This window comes from Eubalaena glacialis, chromosome 13 (assembly GCF_028564815.1).
Source record: "Eubalaena glacialis isolate mEubGla1 chromosome 13, mEubGla1.1.hap2.+ XY, whole genome shotgun sequence".
Taxonomy (NCBI): domain Eukaryota; kingdom Metazoa; phylum Chordata; class Mammalia; order Artiodactyla; family Balaenidae; genus Eubalaena; species Eubalaena glacialis.
In genome coordinates, this window is record NC_083728.1 from 58,980,335 (window position 1) to 59,003,945 (window position 23,611).

Sequence of the window (23,611 nt, forward strand, 5' to 3'; positions counted from 1 at the left end):
AATTTGGAAATGAGATGCTGAAGGGATTGAAGCGGCCCATTGTATTGCCTACGTAAGAAAAGTGAACTGAAGAATTTGGATCACTATCCATGTGATTCATGCAATAAATTCATTTTGTCTCATTTGAAATATTTTAGGCAAAAGGATGCTTTTATCCTAAATTATCTGGATAAGTGCTTCAAATCTCTTTTTTCCCCAAAAAGTTTTACCTTATCTTTAGATTTAGGTTTTAGTTGAATTAATTTCCTGAAAGTTCACATAAATCACATTCTTCAATATTAAAAAACAACCAACCAAATCCAAAAGCTCTCCAGGTACTACAGTAGATTAGGACCTTTAGAAGTCTCTGGAAGTCCTTGACTGAAATTTTTGGAAAGTACAACCTGTCATGCAATTAACAATAGAAATAGGAGACCAAGGGCAACATTTAGCCACGTTCTTCTGTGCTAAGCGAACACTGTAGATGTATCTGTGATGCCATCAGAAGTCTTTACTCTTGAGGAAGAAGAGGTATCACTCCAGCAAATCAGAATTACAAAAGAAAAGTTCCACCAACTCACCATGTTATAAGACTTGCTTCTAAACTATTGGCTTCCTTGCTCCTTTGTAGTCAACAAAGTTGGTTTTTTGCCCAAGGTCCCCAAATTGGCATAGAAATTGTGAATTATGTTTTATAGTTCAAGTTAAATGGCCAAAAAATATTTAGTTATTTTCTTTCCCCTCTAATACTTCCCTGAAATTCTGGAGATGTGCAGCTATACAAGGGCATTTTAAAAACAACTTAACATTACACATAATAACAAATTTAATGTGTAATCAACAGTTGGAGAAAAAAACGGATCTTGTGTTCAAGGTACCTGATCTAGTTCTGTTACATTAGCAGGATGCACAGGACACCAGCATAATCTGTGTTTTATACAGATCTTTCCCAACGCACCAACGTGTTGTAAACTTGGCCTCAATTCCCTGATGGTCTTGGTTAGCTGATGGACACAAGTCCATATAGACACTTGAATAATTTGAAAACTTTTCCATTCTAAGCAGACACTAGACAATACCTTAAACATTCCACACACAATTCAAGTATCCCGTCTTACAAAAAGAAGGGGAGAGGGAGAGAAGGGGAGATGGATTTACCTTGTCGGTCACTTGCTGACCTACTGTCTAATCTCACCATTTAAATGCACCATGTCTCACCCCACCACCTGGATTCTCTGTTCTTTTCTTGCAAAGGAAGGGGGGGCCAAGCCATGAGATGGTCTGGACCAGCAGCATGCTCTGTCTCTGGCTGTGCAGCTGGGAATCGCTGGCAATGACTGGCTGAGGGGGGCAAGCTGCTCAGCTATGCTGAACCTGAACTTTCGAATCTGTTGGACAGGAAAAACCATCTCTGCCTTCGGTGAGGCATCGTGAGGACAGAAGGGGTTCCAGGTGTCTTGAGTTCCTTGGCAGAAAACTATCATATAATGGGAGGCTGCCTTATGCGTAGAGGCACATTTGCATGTGTGAGAACTGAATTTCGCAGCTGAAGAGTTACTTTCTTTAAATCAATGAAGTGCCCAGCACACCGTGTTGCCATAGGTTTATCTGTACTCCTGAAGTTTGGGAGTGAGGTAACACAGCACTGAAACCTACTTGGGAGATCAAAGGTGATGGTGGAATGGAGGTGGTGGCTGTCCATGAGACGGGGAGACCAGAGCTGGGGACCTCAGAGGGTGGGAACCTGGCAGGATCTGAGACGGATGCCTTGGGTGCGAGGGTGCCTATGCCACGGGACTCCAAGGGGAGCATGTGAGGCCATGTCACCCCCATTCTGCTCCTTTCCCTGGAATCACATGGACAAGTCCAAACAATTCCCCCTTTCTGCTATCAGTCCTCGCCCTGTCAACCTAGAGGGCAAGAATTTTGTTTGCTGAGAAGATCAGGAAGCCCAGAGGAAGACAGAGAAAGAGCAGCTCTGAGAAGACTGCAGCCTGCTGGAGGTCGCTCAGAAGGAGGTGGGGTCAGCAGAGGCTCTAGTCCTCCAACCCCCTGCAATTCCGCGGGGGGGGCCGGGGGTGGGGTGGCAGGGAGACCCTTCACTGGGGGTGTGGTTCCTGAAAGGCCACCACCAGCCCAGTCAGTCCAAGCCAGTGCCTTGTTCTGCTCAGCTCTGAGACCCTCGAGCTGGGACCCCAGTCGCCATCAGGATTGTTTTAAAAATAAAATATATGACCATGTGGAGCGGCCCCTCTCTCAGGGAGGGACCAACACAATATTGGTGCAGTTGTTTTCCCTGAATGGTCCTCATCTGTTGCTCGTTCTTGAGAGACTGAATATTCCATAAGACCATGAACACGAAGATCATCTCTGATGGGGTACAGACGACACTAAGGAGCCACCGTTTAAAAATGTCAACAAGGAGAGGGATGTCTCAAAACTCCCTTCTGTTTCTTGGTGGGATTCCTAACAGGAGAGCCGTCGGGAAAAACAGTGACTAATCACAGGTGCTCCTCAAATATTCTCAAGTATCACAGCACTGTCACCACCTAAGTGAAAGGAGCTTTGGCACATAGTAGGCTACTCAGTAAAACACCATCTGATCATTATTTATCTGTTGGAAAGAATCTGATGAACTTTGTCTTTATATTGAAAAGTTCTTTGAGTGGCTCTTCAGATGTACTTAGGTAACTCACACATTAAAGTCTAAAATATAATTGGGTTGGAAATGCATATATAAACAAGCAGCATTAACCTGTTTAATCACGTTTCCAATGGAGAGTCCAGAAGTGCTTGGAAACCTCACCTGCAGATACTCATAATTAAAAATCACCATTCCTCCTGTTATTGTAGATCATGGGTATTGGATTTGGATCCAGGAACACGAAGTGGGTTTATTTTGATGTGCATCTTTTTTTTCTGGAGAAAGGAGCCACAACTTTCATCAAATTATCAAAGGCTTTGTGAGCCCAAAAAAAGGTTAGGAATCGCTGCTGCTGATGACTGAGGTTTCAGGAGGCACTCAGATTGCTCAATACCTGATTGCGTAATTTCTTTCTCTTTCCGACTTTCAGGCCCAGAAGGGATGTGAGAATTCCCCACGCTTAAGTTATTCTGACATACAGTAACAACTCTTTGGAGTCGTGTTATTTAAAAACGAATTTTTACAAAGGAACAGTATAAAAATAGACACTTGGGAAGATTTTGAGTTTACGCCTACATGGTGTGCAACTCTATACTTTTTCTTAATCACTTCCTCTCACTTATCTCCTGCCCCAGTTAGCTTCCTCTCCCTGGTACTTGGGATCCACCCCAGGCGGCCACAACAACAGATCCCCACAGCAGAGAAAAGCAACCACGTGTGAAAGAGATTTTAGATAAAAGTAGATAACTCGTCTCCAGCCCCTGCAGAGGTCAAGTGAATACCATGTGATCACCACACTAAACGACACCGTTGGACTACCTGGTGGGGCCCAAAGCCCCCAGTTAAACAGAGACACTTATCAGGCATGATATTCCAAGAGCTCAGAGATCACTTCCCAAGAAACCAGAGAAAAGGCCAGCCCTCAATTTGGGTAAGGTCGATTCTCCATTACACTTATTTTAAAACTCTCCCTAAAATGAGAGTGAAAAGATTAAAAAAGAATAGATGAAAGAGAAACCATAAGTGATAAGTCCTGAGGTTTACTGCAAAAATTAGAGGCTGCCTTTTTAGACTGTTTGAGAAGCCCCCGAAAAGTCCCTGGGGTGTCCTTTCTAGTAGAGAAACGCAACAAAGACAGCTATTCCCTTACCTCCGGAAGGTTCCTAGGGATGCCTGCAGCACAGAGTCAGAGGAAAGAGCGCCCTCGTCAACAAGCAGTGTCCTCACGGGTACCAGGCTCCAGTGGAGGATCACCTAGAAGCTGGATCCCTCAGCGCTGATGAGCAAGGCCTGGGGCCACATCTGCACCCCTTTTGCTGAGTCGACAAGAGGGTCCTGTGCTTTGAAATTGCACATAAATACTGAACTCTCCAGGAAAAACCCTGGGGGAAGAGGCTCTAACCCCTAGCAGAGCCAGCGTTTGGCTCCAGATTTGGAGGTGCTGTGAGCCCCTATGACATGTAAAATGGCATGTGTGTTTTTCGGCAAAGACGCTCTGTGACTTTAAACAGATTCCGAAATGGGTTTGTGACTTCCCCATCATACGGGCACCCCAGGACTCTGTAAGGAAGAGGCTATGCAGGCACATCTTTTCAGAAAACTTACTTCATTTTCTCAGTCAGTTGCTGAAGATATTGCGGGAAAAACTATTTAGAAGGTCTAAAAAAATCAGGATGTGGTCGCAAGCAAAATTTGTCCTGCAACCTGCTTCTGTTCCATGTAAAAATAAATAATTCTCAGCCAAAGTTCACTGTAACAAATATGTCCATTTAAAACACACACACACACATACACACACAATAAGAGTTTTTAGTTGCCTTGTTTTCAAAGTCACAATGTAAAAGACCTGCAAAGCTTCCTATTTCAGCCACAAATGGCAGGGAACAAGGAGCGCCCTAGTCTCGGAAGTGGTAATGATCTTGTCGATGAGGAAATACCAGGCATCAAATATTGAGATTTTAGAGTATTTTAATGTCCATTTCTTCAGTGGGTGCATTATGAAATTATTAGGATTAACAACTTAAAAAGGGTAGAGCAAAGGAAAGATGGAGAACGCAAACAATTGGTTCTCGTGGATTTAATTTCAGATTCTAGGCATGACGTGATTTTTCGAAACCACCACCAAAAAGCGCTTACTTCGAAAGTCTAGAAGTGCAAACGCGGACAGATCTTTGGAAACTACAAATCACTACAGCCCACATAATGGGGAAGCACGCGGCCTTTTGGCTCTCAATGTCAAGTGCAAATGTGCAGGTGTCTCCACAGCGCAGTCAGGGTAACGGAGCCGTGAGCAGCCTCCAAGCTCCGTGAGGGTTTCATAACTGATGCTCTGCATTTGTTTGCATTGAATGCAATTATGTGTGCTTGTTTATATATATTTATACATATATAATTTGATCTGACCTGAGGCCAAGAAGAAACTAGCAATTGCAACTCAAAGCAACTATTTACACACATTCAATTCTGAAGTATTGCTTCCTGCCCTAAGTTCACAGGAGGTATTGCCGCTCTGAAGAACGCCTCCACCTAATCGGAAGCGCTTGAACCCGCTGCTCAGAAGCCCGTCTGTCTTCAGCCACCGTCTGCTCAATGCCCACCGAGTCAGAGGCCTGGCGCTGCGGCTGCAGGCACTCCGTGGTTCTGTGCTGAGGTATGCTTCCAAGCAGGGGCTGGGAAGGACCCAGGTCACTGGTGGCCCAAAGAGAACATCTGTACTGGTTGCTTAGGAAGGCTCGCTCGGGGTGTTTTTTTAAAGACAATTTAAACCGTCCACAAAGGCTCCCATTTGCACAATGCTGAACTGGACAGGTGGACGTCACCACTCTCTCCCTGCGTCCGCAGCCTCTTGGCTTCCCAGGAATCGCAGGAGGGGAAGGGGAAAAAAAAAAGAGTTTGATAGGGAGGAAGCGTGTGCAGAGATGAAGTCTGTGGAGCACGTTGTGAGTGAACAGCAGAGACACGGAGAACAGCAGGAAGCGCCTAGGCCCCTAGCCGCCGCCAAAGCTGCAGAGCCTGGAGCCAGATGGCGGAGGGCGAGGCCCAACGTCTTAATACTGACGGAAGGAACCCCTGACGTGCCCACAAGCCTGACAGACAAGCAGAGCACCAGGTAGTGTTTTTCAGAAAAAATAAAAATAAAATCTCTGCAGGATTTTATAAGAATACATTCTTTAGAAGAGGTAATGTCACAGTCTTCCTTTCTCTATTTCTCTAGCATTGGAAGACCAACAATCTGACAGTAAAACCTGAAGGCAAATCTCCCTGGACGTGGAGATCCTGGCTACAACTGCACTGCCGGGGTCCATGCCATGCATGTCCCTGGGGAGCTGGCTGATCAGAATCAATACTTCATGATGCCGGGAAGGGCAGATTCTGTACGTATTTGGCGAGGAGTGATAACAGGACTTAATGCAGATGTGAAAGCTACACAGAGATTTACCAGTGAAAAGAAAATACACAGGGCACATCGGTGAAGACCTTACACAGAGAAGGAGCCAGTCCTCAAATATCCCATGAGCTGCAGCCACCTGAAGAATGAGGTGTCATATGACTATGACAGGGCAACTCTGGCCTGAGTTCAATTCTACATAAACTTCAGACTCAACGTGGCAAAACATAATTACAAGCAGGATTAGCAACAAAGGGCACAGAAGCAATTTCCTTCGGTTTTCTGTACTTCCCCGGTTCCACACCTCATTTGCATCCAGACGATTCTGTCCCTACTTACAGGGTAAGAGCTCCATCTAAAGAGGGCTGGGATCCACCCACCAGGCTCAACCCCACCACAAATGTGCCCTGCACAGGCTGAGAAGAGGAAAGGATGGAGAAGCTTCCTGAATGTGGAAGCCAAGCGCTGCCCGCGGCCCTGGTGCTCTGCCCAGACCTGTTTCACAGCGAGCCGGTTCTGATCCCACCCCTGCCGTGAGCAGACCCCCTGGGTGGGGGGCAGAAGCAGGGCTTTTGCTTTAAAAGTGGTGGCCGAGGGCTTCCCCGATCCAAAGTGTACAGGCCGTGCCCACTGGGGTCCTGCTCAGCCCCTGGCGGGGGAGGCGGCCCAGAGTAGCTGAAGCACTAACGGCCACCTTCTCATCCTTCTGCTGTGCCCTCTGTGACCACAATCCACCCCCCCAGCCTAGTTCCCTTCCCCAGACAGAATGACCTGGCAACCCTCCCCAAGACACACACATTTCCTGATAAATAAATAAATAAATAAATGCAACCCTTGGATGTTTATTTTGCGTTTCCTCTCAGTTGAGTCAGCTTCCAAGACAAGCCCCTCCGCTCCAGCTGGAAGACCCCTTGGGGCGGGGGCAGAATGAAAAAGGGCTTTTAGATACCTGAGGCCTGGGTTCATGAGCTGTGAGGCCGGTAAGCATTTGGAATCTCGGCCTGCACGAGGAGGAAGCCCTAAAGCCGCTGGGTGTGGGGGGCGGTGGGTGCAGCCACAGCCCCTGAGGGCCTGGAAGGCGCAGGTCAGGGGACACCGGTGTCCTGGCTGATGGCCCGCTGCAGTCCTCAGCCTGCACCCCCCCAGCATCCCCGCCCAGTGAGTTACTGGCACTTGATCTCAGATTCATGAATGCAAGTGTGTGTACGTCTATGTGTTTACACAGAAAGGTCAGGTCACTGGAAAAACACTAGTACGTATACAGAAAAAAACCTCAAAAACATTGTATTAGCAAAAAAAAAAAAAAAAGTGTCTCGTGAGAAAAAGCAATAAAAATAATATTTTAACCACAGCTTCTGTTTTAACGTCCACCACCACCGAGCGCCACACCCTGGCCGCACCTTCCCTGGACTCCAGGCCGCGCCAGCCCCTGAAGGCACTTGTTCTCCACACTGCTGAACGGTCACACCAAGGGAGAAGAGGAAAAAAATGGATGAAAATGAACCCTGAATAACTGTGATCCACACAGAAGTTAGGGCTGCAATGACCACAGGACACCACGTCCGGGGACGGGAACTGTGGAACCTGGACGGACAGAGCACCGCGGGCGGCGCTGGGCCGCATCACGCCCTCTTTGAGACGTTGAGCTTGGTGAGTTCATTGGCTTCCTCCACCCCCGCTTCTTCACAGTCGCTTTTCTCTATGGCTTTGCTGAACCTACACCTTTCTTCGGCTTTGATGGGCTCCTTCCAGGGCCTCTTAGAAGACGGGTGAGTGTCCCTGGCCTGTGTGTTGTTCTCGGAGCCCAGGGACACCTGGTCCGGGTTCTGTACGGAAGGCACCAGGTTGGTGATCTCGTCCGTGGGGGAGCGTCCGATGCTGCCGTCCACCTGGACTCGGATGTCGGGGGAGATGGAGAGCTGGTGCTGCGGCACCATCCCATTGTCCGTGCACTTGGGGTACAAGTAGGTCTTCATCTGGCCTTTGCCCTTGACGTTCACCGTCCCTCTGTAGTCGAAGTCGTAGCCCATCTTGCTCAGGACGCGGTAGCTTTCCTCGCTGACCTGGATGCGGCACTCCACCCCCGTGGTGTCCATCCTGCTGGCGATGTTGACCGTGTCTCCCCAGATGTCGTACAGCAGCTTGGTGGTGCCAATGACGCCCGCCGTCAGGGGCCCATGGTTGAAGCCCACCCTGAGCTTGAAGTTGAACCACAGCATGTTATTGTTGAAGTCGTCCACCACGCGCATCATCTCCTTGGCGAACTCGAACAGGATCTGCAGGTGCTCCTGCGGGTGGCTGCCGTCACGGCACTGCGTGGCGTTCAGCCCTGACGCGGCCATGTATGTGGCCCCGATGGTCTTGATCTTCTCGATGCTGCTGTAGTCCGGCTTGCTCAGGAGCTCGTCGAAGTCCCCGATCAGCTCGTTGAGGACCCGGTAGCACTCCTTGCCGCCCTCGTAGTTCTCCTCGTAGAACTCGCTGAAGTTGACGATGCTGGCGAAGATGACTCCTCCGTTGTCGTGGTTCTTGGAGTAGGTCTGGGAGACCTTCAGCTGCTCGGCCACGTGGTAGGGGATGATGTTTCTCAGCAGCCAGTCGGCCTGGTCCCTCATGCTCTGGATCTTAGTGCGGTGCAGGTCCGCCTCCACGTCGCCGTGGTAGTGTAGGCGGTAGCTGACTTCGAATTCTCGATTCAGGAACCAGACCAACAAGAGCAGGAGGAAGAAGACAAGAATCACCTCCTGGCCGATCAGGCTGGCTGGGCTCCTGCTGTCGTGCGGCAGCGAGGCGTTGCATGGATTCCTCTCGGAGCTGGAGAGGAAAGAGAGGACAAAGGACGTGCCTTCTGAAATGCATCTTTAAGGGAAAGGTTACTGCCCAGTGCTTCCAGGTTCTGAACCAGCCCAGCTAACCAGCATCCTGCACAGAGTTTTGTGCAGCTCAAACCTTCAACCACCTGCAGCTGCAGAGTGACCTGTTTCTGTTTAGAAAGATGTGGCGAGATAAAGAGTCACTCTTGTAAGATTCCTGTAATGAGTGCTTTGTACTTTCTTTGTTTTTCAGAAGTCTTTAGCTCCTTGATTTTTAAAATCTTTTTTCCCAACTTTTTATTTTGAAAAATCTCAACCTCACAAAAAGGTTAAGAGACTAGCAAAACAAACATTTGTATACCCTTCTCCTGGATGCAACAATTGCCAACATTGTGCTACTCTGCTGTTGCCCTCTGTCAACACAAACTGCACACACGCACGCACGCACACACACTCACACAGGCATACTTTGCTGAACAGTCTGAAAGTAACCTGCAGACATCAGGCCACTTCAATTCTGAAGAGTTCAGTACGAATCTCCTAAGAAAAAGGACGTCTCCCCATGGAATCACACCACCACTGTCCCACCCAAGAAATTTCATGTCCTCTGATACACTCTGATATAATTCCCCTGCCCCCTCCCTCCCACCCGCCCTGGGGTTAGTTCTGTTTTGCTAAAGTCATTTAAGATAACTTTAACATTTTTTAAAATAATATAAAATGTATACTTTTAAGAGTAACACACTGTAAGAAACTCAAACAGTATAAACAATGGAAAATAACTGTCTTTCCTATGAGGTAACCTTTCTGTTGCGCACTATTCTAACACACGGCTGTGCTGTAACAACCAGTCCCCTGCAGAGGGCGATCGGCTGTGTCCATCTTTGACTACTAGGAACGAGGTTACAGTGGATATTCCCGAGCGTCTTTGTGCATATGAATGAGCCTGTCTGTGGGATAAACTCCTGGAAGTGGAACTGCTGAGTCATTTAAAATACACTTAGAATTCCATTAGAAATTTCCAAACTGCCCTTCTAAGGGCTGAGCCCATTTCTATTCCCTCTGATGACCAAGTCTGCTTGGTCTGTTCTGCAGTTCCACGGCGCCGAAGGGGCACAGCTGGGACCCCAGGACTGAAGATTAGCGTGGGCAGCAGTCTCTTCTAAAGTTTATTCTTTAAATATAATTTTTTGCACTTAAAAATACTACATACTCATCATATAAAATTTAGGGTGAAAGTAGAAAGAAAAAAAGATTCACCCATCATCACACCATCCAGAGGCGATCACTGTTAATGTTTGTTGAATTTCCTTCTCGTCTCTCTTTTATCTGTTTACAATGCTGTGATTGCTCTGCTCATGTAAACTGTACCCTGATGTACGCTAAAATGCACAGAGCAGGCCGCTAGATTTTACATAACAATGGTCTGGGTCACTTATATGAATATAATTATATATAGAACAGATGGACCCTGAGTTTAGAGAGTACCATGGCACAGAAAGCTCAATTCCACCATCAGAGTGTTTTTTAATGAATTTTACTGTTACCTGTACTTAGGCATATTAAAAATAATGAAACTGACCAATCTGGTCATAACGCCTTCCATGAAACACAGTCACAAAAGCCTGGCTTTGGAGTAACGACGCCAGGCTGGCCCCCCACAGAGCTCTGAGACCCTTGGGCAGGTCACACCATCTTTCAGGTCTCAGTTTCCTCACGAGTAAACTGAAGATGGGCTGGAGTATCGCTAAGTCTCTACCAGCCTAAGGGTCTGTGCGGAAAGGGCCTGAGGCTATGTCTGTAGAACCAGCAGGGTGCCCTAGGCTGGCATCAGGGAGCTTGGATTTGGGGAGGGTTCCCACCAGTCCTTGATGGGAGGGGCTCACTGTGCCTGGACTGTTAGTACAAACAACGCGGTTTATGCACCTGCCCTCCTTCCGAAAATCTGGAATTTTGGTACATGCCAGGCAGAGGGTGCCTATGTGACCAGCCACCAAGAAAAACCCTGGAGTCTCTGATGGGCTTCCTGGGAGGGTGTTTCACACGCGCTGTCACAGCTCATTGCTGGAAGAATTAAGTGCATCTCATACGACTCCACTGGGAGAGGACTCTTGAACGCTGGTGCCTGGTTTCCTCTGCACTCCATCTCATGCACTTTTGTTCTCTGCTGATTTTGCTCTGTGTCCTTTTGCTGTAATAAACTACAGCCACGGGTACAACCATGTGCTGAGTCCTGCGTCCTCCAAGTGAATGATCAGACCTGAGGGTGGTCTTGGGGACCCTGACAGAGGTTCTATGGCTTAATGCCTAAAAACCAGGAACCAAAAATGGCCTCTATGGCAAGATGCACCACACTTCACTCATTTATTTTGCCAGCTGTCATTTAAACAAATGGCAGTACTTACTATGAATCTAAAGTACTAAACAAAATAACTATTTTAGATACTAAAACAGATCTATGTCCAGCCCCTCAAGCCCTCTGGTTGGCTCAGAGTAGGGAGAGAATCTGGAGGGAGTGAGTCTTCTCTACATGAGCCCATCTCCTTGGCTTAGGAGTTGACCTTTCCTCCGGTTTCTCCAAAGTGGTAACACTGAGGAACAGCCTCTTTATTAGGAGACGTCACCAAGGCTTAAGGTCATCCTAGAACCAGGCATTGTAGAACCCGGTGGTAGAACTGGGTGGCGTGTCTCGGTTTCCTCAATTGTGCTGTAGCTAAAGCCAGCAGTGTGGCCTCAGTCTGGGATGGGCACAGGCCAGTGCCCTCTGGATGGAGCAGGTGAATACGAAACGTGGGCAGGTGTGACAGGGAAAGGGAAACAACTGCACTGCTTGCTTTTACCTTTGCTTAAAAGGAAGGGTCCTAATGCACAGGCTGACATGTTGTGCCCAAGGGGCTGCCTTGCAACAGAAGATCTGTAACCAGCGGATGAGAGAATTATTTCCACTCTACAACCTGTACTTCTTATTCTACTGCAGAAGGAACAAGGAAGGCGATGGTTCTACTCCTAAATTCAAATAGTAAAGGTCAGTCCCAAAAGGAGGAATTTTGTGACTAAATGCAAGAGATAACTTAATAGATGGACAAATGGAAGTCAGAGTAAAATACAGTACAGTTCATTATCACGGAAAAGAGGGATTACAAAAGAGAAAAACGGAAAACAAAGACCACTCGTTGTCCTAGCCAGCTCAACATGGGATGCATTAAAATTCTGGTATATTTCCATGCCATTTAAAATCTATGCCTAGGATGGGGGCGGGATGCACCAGGAGAAGGCATAAGGGGGGCTTCTGGGTAGTGTTCTATTTCTTGGTCTGGGTGGCAGTTAAATGGGTGTGTTCACTTGTGAAAATTCACTGAGCTGTCCTCATGATCTGGAGGCTTTTCTGTGTATGTGTTATACGTCAATAGAAAGTTAACTTAAAAAAAGATGTTAGGTGCTTTGCTACTAAATCTTATAATTGTCAATCATACACAGAAACATCTGTATTCTGTTTTTGTTCCTTTGTCACTTTAATTCTCCTTCCCAACATCTAAATGTCCACAGATATTTAATGTTTTAATTGTAGAAACAGAGAAAAAAATCATCACTCATCATTAGATCGTAAGTATTACATGTCTTACTTTTTTCATATACGATGAAATAACTAGCTGTAGCTATAAGACCTAGGTAATTTCACATAATAAATGAAAAATGAAAACCATAAATGCTTTCCACATTGCTGCATTTTAACAGTTGTAATATTTGGGTATATGTATCATAATTTAATTAATTTCTTTTTTACTGACAACTGAAGTTGCTGATGAACTTTCAATATTATCAATCACAATGATCAATATTTTGGGGCATGCAGCCTTTACCAAATGCTGAATTATTTCCTCAGCAGATAAGCTAAAACAGAATTATTAGTTTAAAGGTGATGGACATTTTTATGACTATTTTTTATAGATTGCCAAGTTACTTTCCAAAACTATTGTACCATTCTGAAAAGTAATGAGGCATGGCAGAAAAAGCATGGCCTGGTAGTGAGGGAGGCCAGGGTTTGAACACTGCCAGTATTCATAGGCAGGTTCCTTCTCTGAGCTTCAGCTTTCTTATCTGGAAAATGGGGACAAAGTTACCTAATATATCAGGTTATTGTGTAGATTAAACAAACCTATATTAAACACCATCAATTCATATATGTGCCACACCCTGGCCTACACTGGGTAGTCACATGGTAACATTTTGAAGGTACGATTTGAAGATCAGAGGGAATTCTGTAGTTATTTAATAGTGCAATGACTTGGGTAGTAGCCTATTTATTTTCTACTACATTTCCTCTTTTGTGATTTTTTTTGTCTTTTATCTACACAGGTCTTAATTAGCTCTTTACATAACAGTCTCACAAATATTTTTCTCAGTCTGCTTTTATCATCCCCTCGGTCAGTCTTATTTTTTTGTGCGTGTGGTTCTATTTATTATTTGTAAGATTGGAAAGTTATGTCTGTCTTAGAGGCTTAAGAACTGCTTAATTTTATTTTTTCTAGATGTTTATATAGTTTTATATAATTTAAAATTTTTTGACTTCAATTTATTTAGAATTAATTTTGATGTTTATAGTAAAGCAAGGGTCCAACATTTATTTGTTTCAAATTTCTAGTCGGTTATTTCAAAATATTTTAGGGAATAAATTTTCTTTGATTTGTGAGATCTCCTTTGTAACATTCTAATGTCTTATATAAAATTAAACCAAATCTAACACAGGAAACCCTCGCTTTTTGAAAGTTCGCTTTTCACTGCTTTGCTTTGATGGAAGACCTACATTAGTACCTGTTTTTGCTAATGAAAGAAATCTGAAGGGGATTTTTGCCTTTAGAAAAAAAGGCAAAGGGCTTCCCTGGCGGCGCAGTGGTTAAGAATCCGCCTGCCAATGCAGGGGACACGGGTTGGAGCCCTGGGCCGGGAAGATCCCACATGCCGCGGAGCAACTAAGCCCGTGCGCCACAACTACTGAGCCTGCGCTCTAGAGCCCGCGAGCCACAACTACTGAGCCCATGCGCCACAACTACTGAAGCCCACGTGCCTAGAGCCCGTGCTCCGCAACAAGAGAAGCCACCGCAATGAGAAGCCCACGCACCGCAACAAAGAGTAGTCCCCACTCGCCCCAACTAGAGAAAGCCCGCGCGCAGCAACGAAGACCCAACACAGCCAAAAATAAATAAATAAAATAAGTTTATAAATAAATAATAAATTTTTAAAAATTAAAAAAAAAAAAAGAAAGAAAAAAAGGCAAAAAGCAAAACTAATGTTCAGCATTTATTTTGCAGCGAGTGTTACAGAGGCAGCGCCATCCTGAGCGGCAGGAGCGGCCCCGCCAAGCTCCTTCCCGGGAACCACACTGAGCATCGCAGCATCAGCCGCCACAGCTCTGAACTGTGTCTGTGAGCATCTGTGCTTTACCTCAACTTACTCTGTGCCTCCGTTAGCGAGCTGTGTCCTAACGGAACTGCTTCTTCGCTTTTTGGCTTACGAAAGTTTTCACAGGAACGCTCTACTTTCAGAGAGCGGGAGAAACCTGCTTACGTCTTTTTTTTTTTTTTTTAATTAATTAATTAATTAGGCTGCGCCGGGTCTTAATTGCAGTACTCGGGATCTTCGTTGCCACGTACAGGATCTTCAGTTGCGGGATCTGACCAGGGATTGAACCTGGGCCCCCTGCATTGGAAGCATGGAGTCTTAACCGCTGGACCACCAGGGAAGTCCCCTGTCTATGTCTTAACAATTATTCATTTTCCCAAAGATATTATAAGTATGAACTGATACTTTAACAAATAGATATCTTCCACTTACTCTTTTAAGAATGCATATGTTGTTCTTTTTAATTCAAGATACAACTGTTTTTCAGGAAACTTAGAAATAACCAGCAGTAATACAGTTACACTCATTTATTCAGATATAGGCACAATGTTAAAAGCTTACCTGAAATTCTGTACTGCATCCAGGTGTGAAATTACTATGGAACTGAAATTAAAATGCAGAAAACTATTATTATAAAAAGCAAAGAGGGCATTATACAAAGCAATCCGAGAAGAGTTTAAATAAAAACAACTTTCCTATTTTTAAGGTGGAGATCAAGGTAGAAAGTTAAGGATAGTAAATTTCAATTATAATTTGATGCTGTGTGTTAATGAAGAATAACAAAATGGTAAAGACAACGATGTAAAAGCCTTTATATCAGCTGTGGAAAGTAGGCACAACCACTAAAAAGCGAAATCAAGGAAGAGTCTCTAAGGCCTTCATTTTGCTGTTAAGGACTTATCTATGGTGTCGTGTCCTACAGGCTAGAAACTTCAGTCATGTTCAAACAGCGAAGTCTACTGACAAAGGATCAATTTCAAAAGGCCCCGCTGGAGGTGTTGGCAGATTACTTACTGGAGAAGCCAGACTTTGCTATTGGTGATGCCCAAAGCAATCAAACCCCAATTTTAAGACATTGAAACCACACCTAACTAAAGACCTCTCTCTTGGTGCTGGGGAAGGTACCCAAGACACCCAGCCCCATTCTCTCCACATGCTGCACAGCTTCCTCTGGGGTCATGTTACCCAGCGTCCACTCAGGCCCACAAATCACCCAAACCTCTCCACCCGGGGCAAGTGCCCTGATGCTTCGTCCTTCAGGTCCCCCAGCCTTGCTCCCTGCAAAGGGGACGTTGTAGAGCAGCTCTCCTGGGCAACAAAGGCCAGTGAGGGCTCAGAGCGGCTTTTTTGATTACAGGAGGTATTAAATGACTTCACAGAAAAGGAAAGAAAAGCAAGAGCTACACACAAACTGTCCTCTTCTCACCCTGTCCAGACGTGACTGTGACACTGCTGTAACCCACGTGTCTGTGTCCCCTCAAAGCTGGAAGAGTCCCCCACCCCAGCTTCACAGGAGTTGAGTTTATGTTTTGTCCTCCCCACATGTTCCCTACCCTGGGTTCGGCTCAGCAGTGACAGGGTGGACGGGCTGAAAAGATTCTGCGTGAATGCGGGTATACTGGGTCCAGCAGAGATTCAACCGCCAGCCCTACCTCAAGACCTGCTATTTGATTTCTAGGTGAAAAGGTGATGGATGGGTTCCCCATCGCTATGGCTCTCTAGATCCAAGTGGAAAAGGCCCGCACCAGTGACTAAATGACACTGTGAATGGCTGATGGGGTATTTGTGTTGGATCTAAAAGGTTAAAAGTCAGACTGTTGAATTTCATGCTCTTGGGAAAGAGCTTTATAATGACCATAATTCCAGAAGGCCGCACCTTCAGAAAGGAAAAATGACACTTTGTTTTGCTTCAAGTAATTTAACTATTCATTAAAGTTTCCTTTCAAATGCTGAATGACATTTCTATTTCCTTTTTGATCTTAATTTGCAGAGAACTTGAATATCTTTCATGTAGTTATTATTTTATTAAGTAAACTGAGGAAGGATACTCACCCTGTCCATTACTGACCACTGCTTTGGTAATACCCAAAATGCACTATGGCGATTTCATCTGATATTTAGACAAATTGGACCACTTTCTACTTTTGAGTTTACTAAAGCAATGGTTCTCGGCAACAGTAATACCATTCCTAGGGGGCATTTTGGAAACACTGGGGGTCCCTCTGGTTGTTTGGGGAGCCAGGAATGTTAGATGCCCTGCAAAGCACAATAGAGAAATGTCCCATGTAACTCTGAAATATCCTGCTAACCTAAACCCACTGTAATTTTAAATAAATGATTCTTTAATATGTGCTAACATAAAACATAAGCAGTTACACAAAAAGTCCAACATTTAGGAGAAGTTTGTTACAGAAACAGAAGCTTAATGGCTTTGAGACATTCCCCTGAAATTTCTGAATAAATTACTCACCGTGTGCACTCTGTTATCCAAGGTATCATCGTATTTCCAACTACATATTTAGTTGAAAAGGTTAAAAGCCACAAAACCAGTTGCAAATGTGCAACAGGTAATTTCAGACTCATTTTAACAGCTAAGAACCAAACGTGATTTAATTCGTAGAACACATGAAAGGTAGGGGTCTTACTGGATTTCATTAACAAAGGATGTTTTAAATACAGCACCTATCATTGCCATCCTCTATATTTTAATTTTTAAATTCTTTGTAGCACAGCAGTAAGAACACATCCTGTCCCCAGGGGTCTTCACAAAGCTCCTGTTTCTTTTCCTCACACCATCTGTGAGAGGGCTTTTTTTTTTTTTAAAGATTTTGTTGTTGTTGTTGTTGTGGACCATTTTTAAAGTCTTTATTGAATTTGTTACAATATTGCTTCTGTTTTATGTTGGTTTTTTTGGCCGCGAGGCATGTGGGATCTTAGCTCCCCGACCAGGGATCAAACCCGCACCCTCGGCAGTGAAAGCTCAGAGTCCTAACCACTGGACCGGCAGGGAATTCCCCCAAGAGTAACTCTTAAAAGTTCTCATCACGAGAAAAAAAAATTTGTGTGGTGATAGATGTTAACTAGACTTACTGTGGTGATCATTTCACAATATACACAAATATCAAATCATTACATACTGCACCTGAAACTAATACGTTCTATGTCAATTATATTTCAATTAAAACAAAAAGAAAAAGTGAGAAGGAGAAGAAGAAAGGTGGTCCTGCTGTGGAGGGCATGGTGCACGTACCTGTCCGGGCAGAGGGAGACGTAGAGCAGCAGCAGGGGCCCGGCCCCGACGACTGTGGCCAAGGAGGACCTCATCCAGGAGCTGAGCTGGCAGAAGTTACAGTAGTGCACCACGGTGATCAGGACAGCCGAGCCCGTGAACACGGTGGACTGCAATGAGGGGCAGGCTCGGTGAGGACCCCAGCCCCCCTCCTTGCCACATGGGCTCACCTGCCGTCCCTCCACCTGGGCACCCCGAGAGCAAACGACACGCTCACTTACCTGTCCTTCTGTTTAACAAAATATCTGGTGGTTTCAGGGACAGATCATAAATCATTAGATTAATTACCAGAGCTTTCGGTTACAAGTCTCACTGGCACTAAAATTCCTCTCCTGACGCGTGCAAATTGCACACGTCACGTTGGAGGAGAGGAAAGGTAGACTGCCCTGGTTGAGAACTTCCACCATGTAACCAGTTACCTCCCAAAGCCTGTCCTCCAGGCACCCTGCTGTGTGTCAGCAGAAATGTGATTTGGTTTTAAGTATCAAATGCAGCCAGCCCACCCAGTACTTCATGCTATATTCGCTGGCACCAAAAATATAATCTTCCACAGCAGGATGAATTCACTCTTTATGGGGTTTAACTTGAATGCTCCTTCCCTGATCAACAGCAGCCGATCCAGGTGCCAGTCAGTTGTTTGTGCCAGTTCTGCAGACTAACGTTATCTTTTTTTTTTTTTAACTTTTTAAAAAATATATAAAGTATAGTTGATGTACAATAGCACATTACCTTGTATCATCTGGAAACATGGGTCAGATGCTTCTTTGTAAAACGTGTAAGAAAATAACTAATTTGGGGGACTTTCCTGGTGGCGCAGTGGTTAAGAATCCGCCTGCCAATGCAGGGGACATGGGTTTGAGCCCTGGTCCGGGAAGATCCCACATGCCGCAGAGCAACAAAGCCCATGTGCCACAACTACTGAGCCTGTGCTCTATAGCCTGCAAGCCACAATACAGAGCACGTGTGACACAACTACTGAAGCCTGAGTGCCTAGAGCCCATGCTCAACAAGAGAACAAGAGAAGCCACTGAGCAGAAACAAGAAGAACTACAATCCTGCAGCCTGTGGAATGAAAACCACATTCACAGAAAGACAGACAAAATGAAAAGGCAGAGGACTATGTACCAGATGAAGGAACAAGATAAAACCTCAGAAAAACAATTAAATGAAGTGGAGATAGGCAACCTTCCAGAAAAAGGATTCAGAATAATGATAGTGAGGATGATCCAGGACCTTGGAAAAAGAATGGAGGCAAAGATCGAGAAGATGCAAGAAATGTTTAACAAAGACCTAGAAGAATTAAAGAACAAACAAACAGATGAACAATACAATAACTGAAATGAAAAAATACACTAGAAGGAATCAATAGCAGAATAACTGAGGCAGAAGAACGGATAAGTGACCTGGAAGACAGAATGGTGGGATTCACTGTTGCGGAACAGAATAAAGAAAAAAGAATGAAAAGAAATGAAGACAGCCTAAGAGATCTCTGGGACAACATTAAACACACCAAAATTCGCATTATAGGGGTCCCAGAAGGGGAAGAGAGAGAGAAAGGACCTGAGAAAATATTTGAAGAGATTATAGTCGAAAACTTCCCTAACATGGGAAAGGAAAGAGCCAACCAAGTCCAGGAAGCACAGAGTCCCAGGCAGGAAAAACTCAAGGAGAAATATGCTGAGACACATAGTAAGCAAATTGACAAAAATTAAAGACAAAGAAAAATTATTAAAAGCAACAAGGGAAAAACGACAAATAACATACAAGGGAACTCCATTAGGTTAACAGCTGATTTCTCAGCAGGAACTCTACAAGCCAGAAGGGAGTGGCATGATATACTTAAAGTGATGAAAGATAAGAACCTGCAACCAAGATTACTCTACCCAACAAGGATCTCATTCAGATTCAATGGAGAAATCAAAAGCTTTACAGACAAGCAAAAGTTAAGAGAATTCAGCACCACCAAACCAGCTTTACAACAAATGCTAAAGGAACTTCTCTAGGCAGGAAACACAAGAGAAGGAAAAGACCTGCAGAAACAAACCCAAAACAATTAAGAAAATGGTCATAGGAACATACATATCGATAATTACCTTAAATGTGAATGGATTAAATGTTCCAACCAAAAGACACAGGCTCGTTGAATGGATACAAAAACAAGATGTGTATATATGCTGTCTACAAGAGACCCACTTCAGACCTAGGGACACATACAGACTGAAAGTGAGGGGATGGAAAAAGATATTCCATGCAAATGGAAATCAAAAGAAAGCTGGAGTAGCAATACTCACATCAGATAAAATAGACTTTAAAATAAAGAATGTTACAAGAGACAAGGAAGGACACTACATAATGATCAAGGGATCAATCCAAGAAGAAGATATAACAATTGTAAATATTTATGCACCCAACATAGGAGCACCTCAATACATAAGGCAAATGCTAACAGCTATAAAAGAGGAAATAGACAGTAACACAATAATAGTGGGGTACTTTAACACCTCACTTACACCAATGGACAGATCATCCAGACAGAAAATTAATAAGGAAACACAAGCTTTACATGATACAATAGACCAGATAGATTTAATTGATATTTATAGGACATTCCATCCAAAAACAGCAGATTACACTTTCTTCTCAAGTACACACAGAACATTCTCCAGGATAGATCACATCTTGGGTCACAAATCAAGCCTTGGTAAATTTAAGAAAATTGAAATCATATCAAGCATCTTTTCCGACCACAACGCTATGAGATTAGAAATAAATTACAGGGGAAAAAATGTAAAAAAACACAAACACATGGAGACTAAACAATACATTACTAAATAACCAAGAGATCTCTGAAGAAATCAAAGAGGAAATCAAAAAATACCTAGAGACAAATAACGAAAACACGATGATCCAAAACCTATGGAATGCAGCAAAAGCAGTTCTAAGAGGGAAGTTTATAGCAATACAGTCCTACCTCAAGAAAGAAGAAAAATCTCAAAAAAACAATCTAACCTTACACCTAAAGGAACTAGAGAAAGAAGAACAAACAAAACCCAAAGTTAGTAGAAGGAAAGAACTCATAAAGATCAAGGCCAAAATAAATGAAACAGAAACAAAGAAAACAACAGCAAAGATCAATAAAACTAAAAGCTGGTTCTTTGAGAAGATAAACAAAATTGATAAACCTTTAGCCAGACTCATCAGGAAAAAGAGGGAGAGGACTCAAATCAATAAAATTAGAAATGAAGAAGGAGAAGTTACAACAGACACTGCAGAAATACAAAGCATCATAAGAGACCACTACAAGTAACTCTACGCCAATAAAATGGACAACCTGGAAGAAATGGACAAATTCTTAGAAAGGTATAACCTTCCAAGACTGAACCAGGAAGAAACAGAAAATATGAACAGACCAATCACAAGTAATGAAATTGAAACTGTGATTAAAAATCTTCCAACAAACAAAAGTCCAGGACCAGATGCCTTCACAGGTGAATTCTATCAAACATTTAGAGAAGAGCTAACACCCATCCTTCTCAGACTCTTCCAAAAAATTGCAGAGGAAGGAACACTCCCAAACTCATTCTATGAGGCCACCATCACCCTGATACCAAAACCAGACAAAGATACTACAATAAAAGAAAATCATAGACCATTATCACTGATGAATATAGATGCAAAAATCCTCAACAAAATACTAGCAAACAGAATCCAACAATACATTAAAAGGATGTCATACACCATGATCAAGTGGGATTTATCCCAGGGATGCAAGGATTCTTCAATATATGCAAATCAATCCATGTGATACACCATATTAACAAATTGAAGAATAAAAACCATATGATCATCTCAACAGATGCAGAAAAAGCTTTTGACAAAATTCAACACCGATTCATGATAAAAACTCTCCATAAAGTGGGCATAGAGGGAACCTACCTCAACATAATAAAGGCCATAAACGACAAACCCACAGCAAACATCATTCTCAATGGTGAAAAACTGAATGCATTTCCTCTAAGATTAGGAACAAGACAAGGGTGTCCACTCTCGCCACTATTATTCAACATAGTTTTGGAAATCCTAGCCTCGGCAATCAGAGAAGAAGAAGAAATAAAAGGAATACAAATCAGAAAAGAAGAAGTAAAACTGTCACTGTTTGCAGATGACATGATACTATACATAGTGAATCCTAAAGATGCCACCAGAAAACTACTAGAGCTAATCAATGAATTTAGTAAAGTTGCAGGATACAAAATTAATGCACAGAAATCTCTTGCATTCCTATACACTAACAACAAAAGATCAGAAAGAGAAATTAAGGAAACAATGCCATTCACCATTGCAACAAAAAGAATAAAATACCTAGGAATAAACCTACCTAAGGAGGTAAAAGACCTGTAGTCAGAAAACTATAAGACACTGACGAAAGAAATCAAAGATGACACAAACAGATGGAGAGATATACTATGTTCTTGGATTGGAAGAATCAATATTGTGAAAATGACTATACTACCCAAGGCAATCTACAGATTCAGTGCAATCCCTATCAAATTACCAATGGCATTTTTTACAGAACTAGAACAAAAAAAATCTTATAGTTTGTATGGAGACACAAAAGACCCCGAATAGCCAAAACAATCTTGAGGGAAAAAAACAGAGCTGGAGGAATCAGGCTCCCTGACTTCAGACTATACTACAAAGCTATGGTAATCAAGACAATACGGTACTAGCACAAAAACAGAAATATAGATCAATGGAACAGGATAGAAAGCCCAGAGATAAACCCACACACCTATGGTCAACTAATCCATGACAAAGGAGGCAAGGATATATAATAGAGAAAACACAGTCTCTTCAATAAGTGGTGCTGGGAAAACTGGACAACTACTTGTAAAAGAATGAAATTAGAACACTCCCTAACACCATAAACAAAAATAAACTCAAAATGGATTAAAGACCTAAATGTAAGACCGGACACTATAAAACTCTTAGAGGAAAACATAGGAAGAACACTCTTTGACATAAATCACAGCAAGATCTTTTCTGACCCACCTCCTAGAGTAATGGAAATAAAAATAAACAAATGGGATCCAATGAAACTTAAAAGCTTTTGCACAGCAAAGGAAACTATAAACAAGACGAAAAGACAACCCTCAGAATGGGAGAAAATATTTGCAAATAATAAATGGACAAAGGATTAATCTCCAAAATATATAAACAGCTCATGCAGCTCAATATTAAAAAAATAAACAACCCAATCAAAAAATGAAGACCTAATAGAAGACCTAAATAGAGATTTCTCCAAAGGAGACATACAGATGGCCAAGAGGCACATGAAAAGCTGCTCAACATCACTAATTATTAGAGAAATGCAAATCAAAACTACAATGGGGTATCACCTCACACCAGTTAGAATGGGCATCATCAGAAAATCTACAAACAACAAATGCTGGAAAGGGTGTGGAGTAAAGGGAACTCTCTTGCACTGTTGGTGGGAATGTAAACTGATACAGCTACTATGGAGAACAGTATGGAGGTTCCTTAAAAAACTAAAAATAGAATTACCATATGACCCAGCAATCCCACTACTGGGCATACACCCAGAGAAAACCATAATTCAAAAAGACACATGCACCCCAATATTCATTGCAGCACTATTTACAATAGCCAGGTCATGGAAGCAACCTAAATGCCCACCAACAGATGAATGGATAAAGAAGATGTGGTACTTATATACAATGGAATATTAGCCATAAAAAGGAACGAAACTGGGTCATTCATAGAGATGTGGATGGACCTAGAGACTGTCATACAGAGTGAAGTAAGTCAGAAAGAGAAAAACAAATATCGTATATCAACGCATATATGTGGAATCTAGAAAAATGGTACAGATGAACCAGTTTGCACGGCATAAATAGAGACAGAGATGTAGAGAACAAATGTATGGACACCAAGGGGGGAAAGCAGTGGTGGGGGTGGTGGTGGGATGAATTGGGAGATTGGGATTGACATGTATACACTAATATATATAAAATAGATAACTAATAAGAACCTGCTGTATAAAAAAATAAAATTCGAAAAAAAAAAAAGAGAAGCCA

General features: G+C 43.4%; 1 protein-coding gene across 1 annotated transcript in view; it reads right to left on the reverse strand.

The window, feature by feature from the left end:
- Nucleotides 1-4,602: 4,602 nt before the first annotated feature.
- The window catches only part of ADCY9 (adenylate cyclase 9), a 122,958-nt gene continuing 103,949 nt past the window's right edge, over nucleotides 4,603-23,611 (reverse strand). Inside the window, exons 9-11 of the mRNA XM_061208907.1 lie at nucleotides 17,475-17,623; nucleotides 14,786-14,827; nucleotides 4,603-8,825 (exon numbers count right to left, since the gene is read on the reverse strand). Of these exons, the coding sequence (XP_061064890.1) occupies nucleotides 7,634-8,825; nucleotides 14,786-14,827; nucleotides 17,475-17,623 (1,383 nt within the window). The 3' untranslated portion in view covers nucleotides 4,603-7,633. The remainder of the gene's footprint in view (nucleotides 8,826-14,785; nucleotides 14,828-17,474; nucleotides 17,624-23,611) is intronic.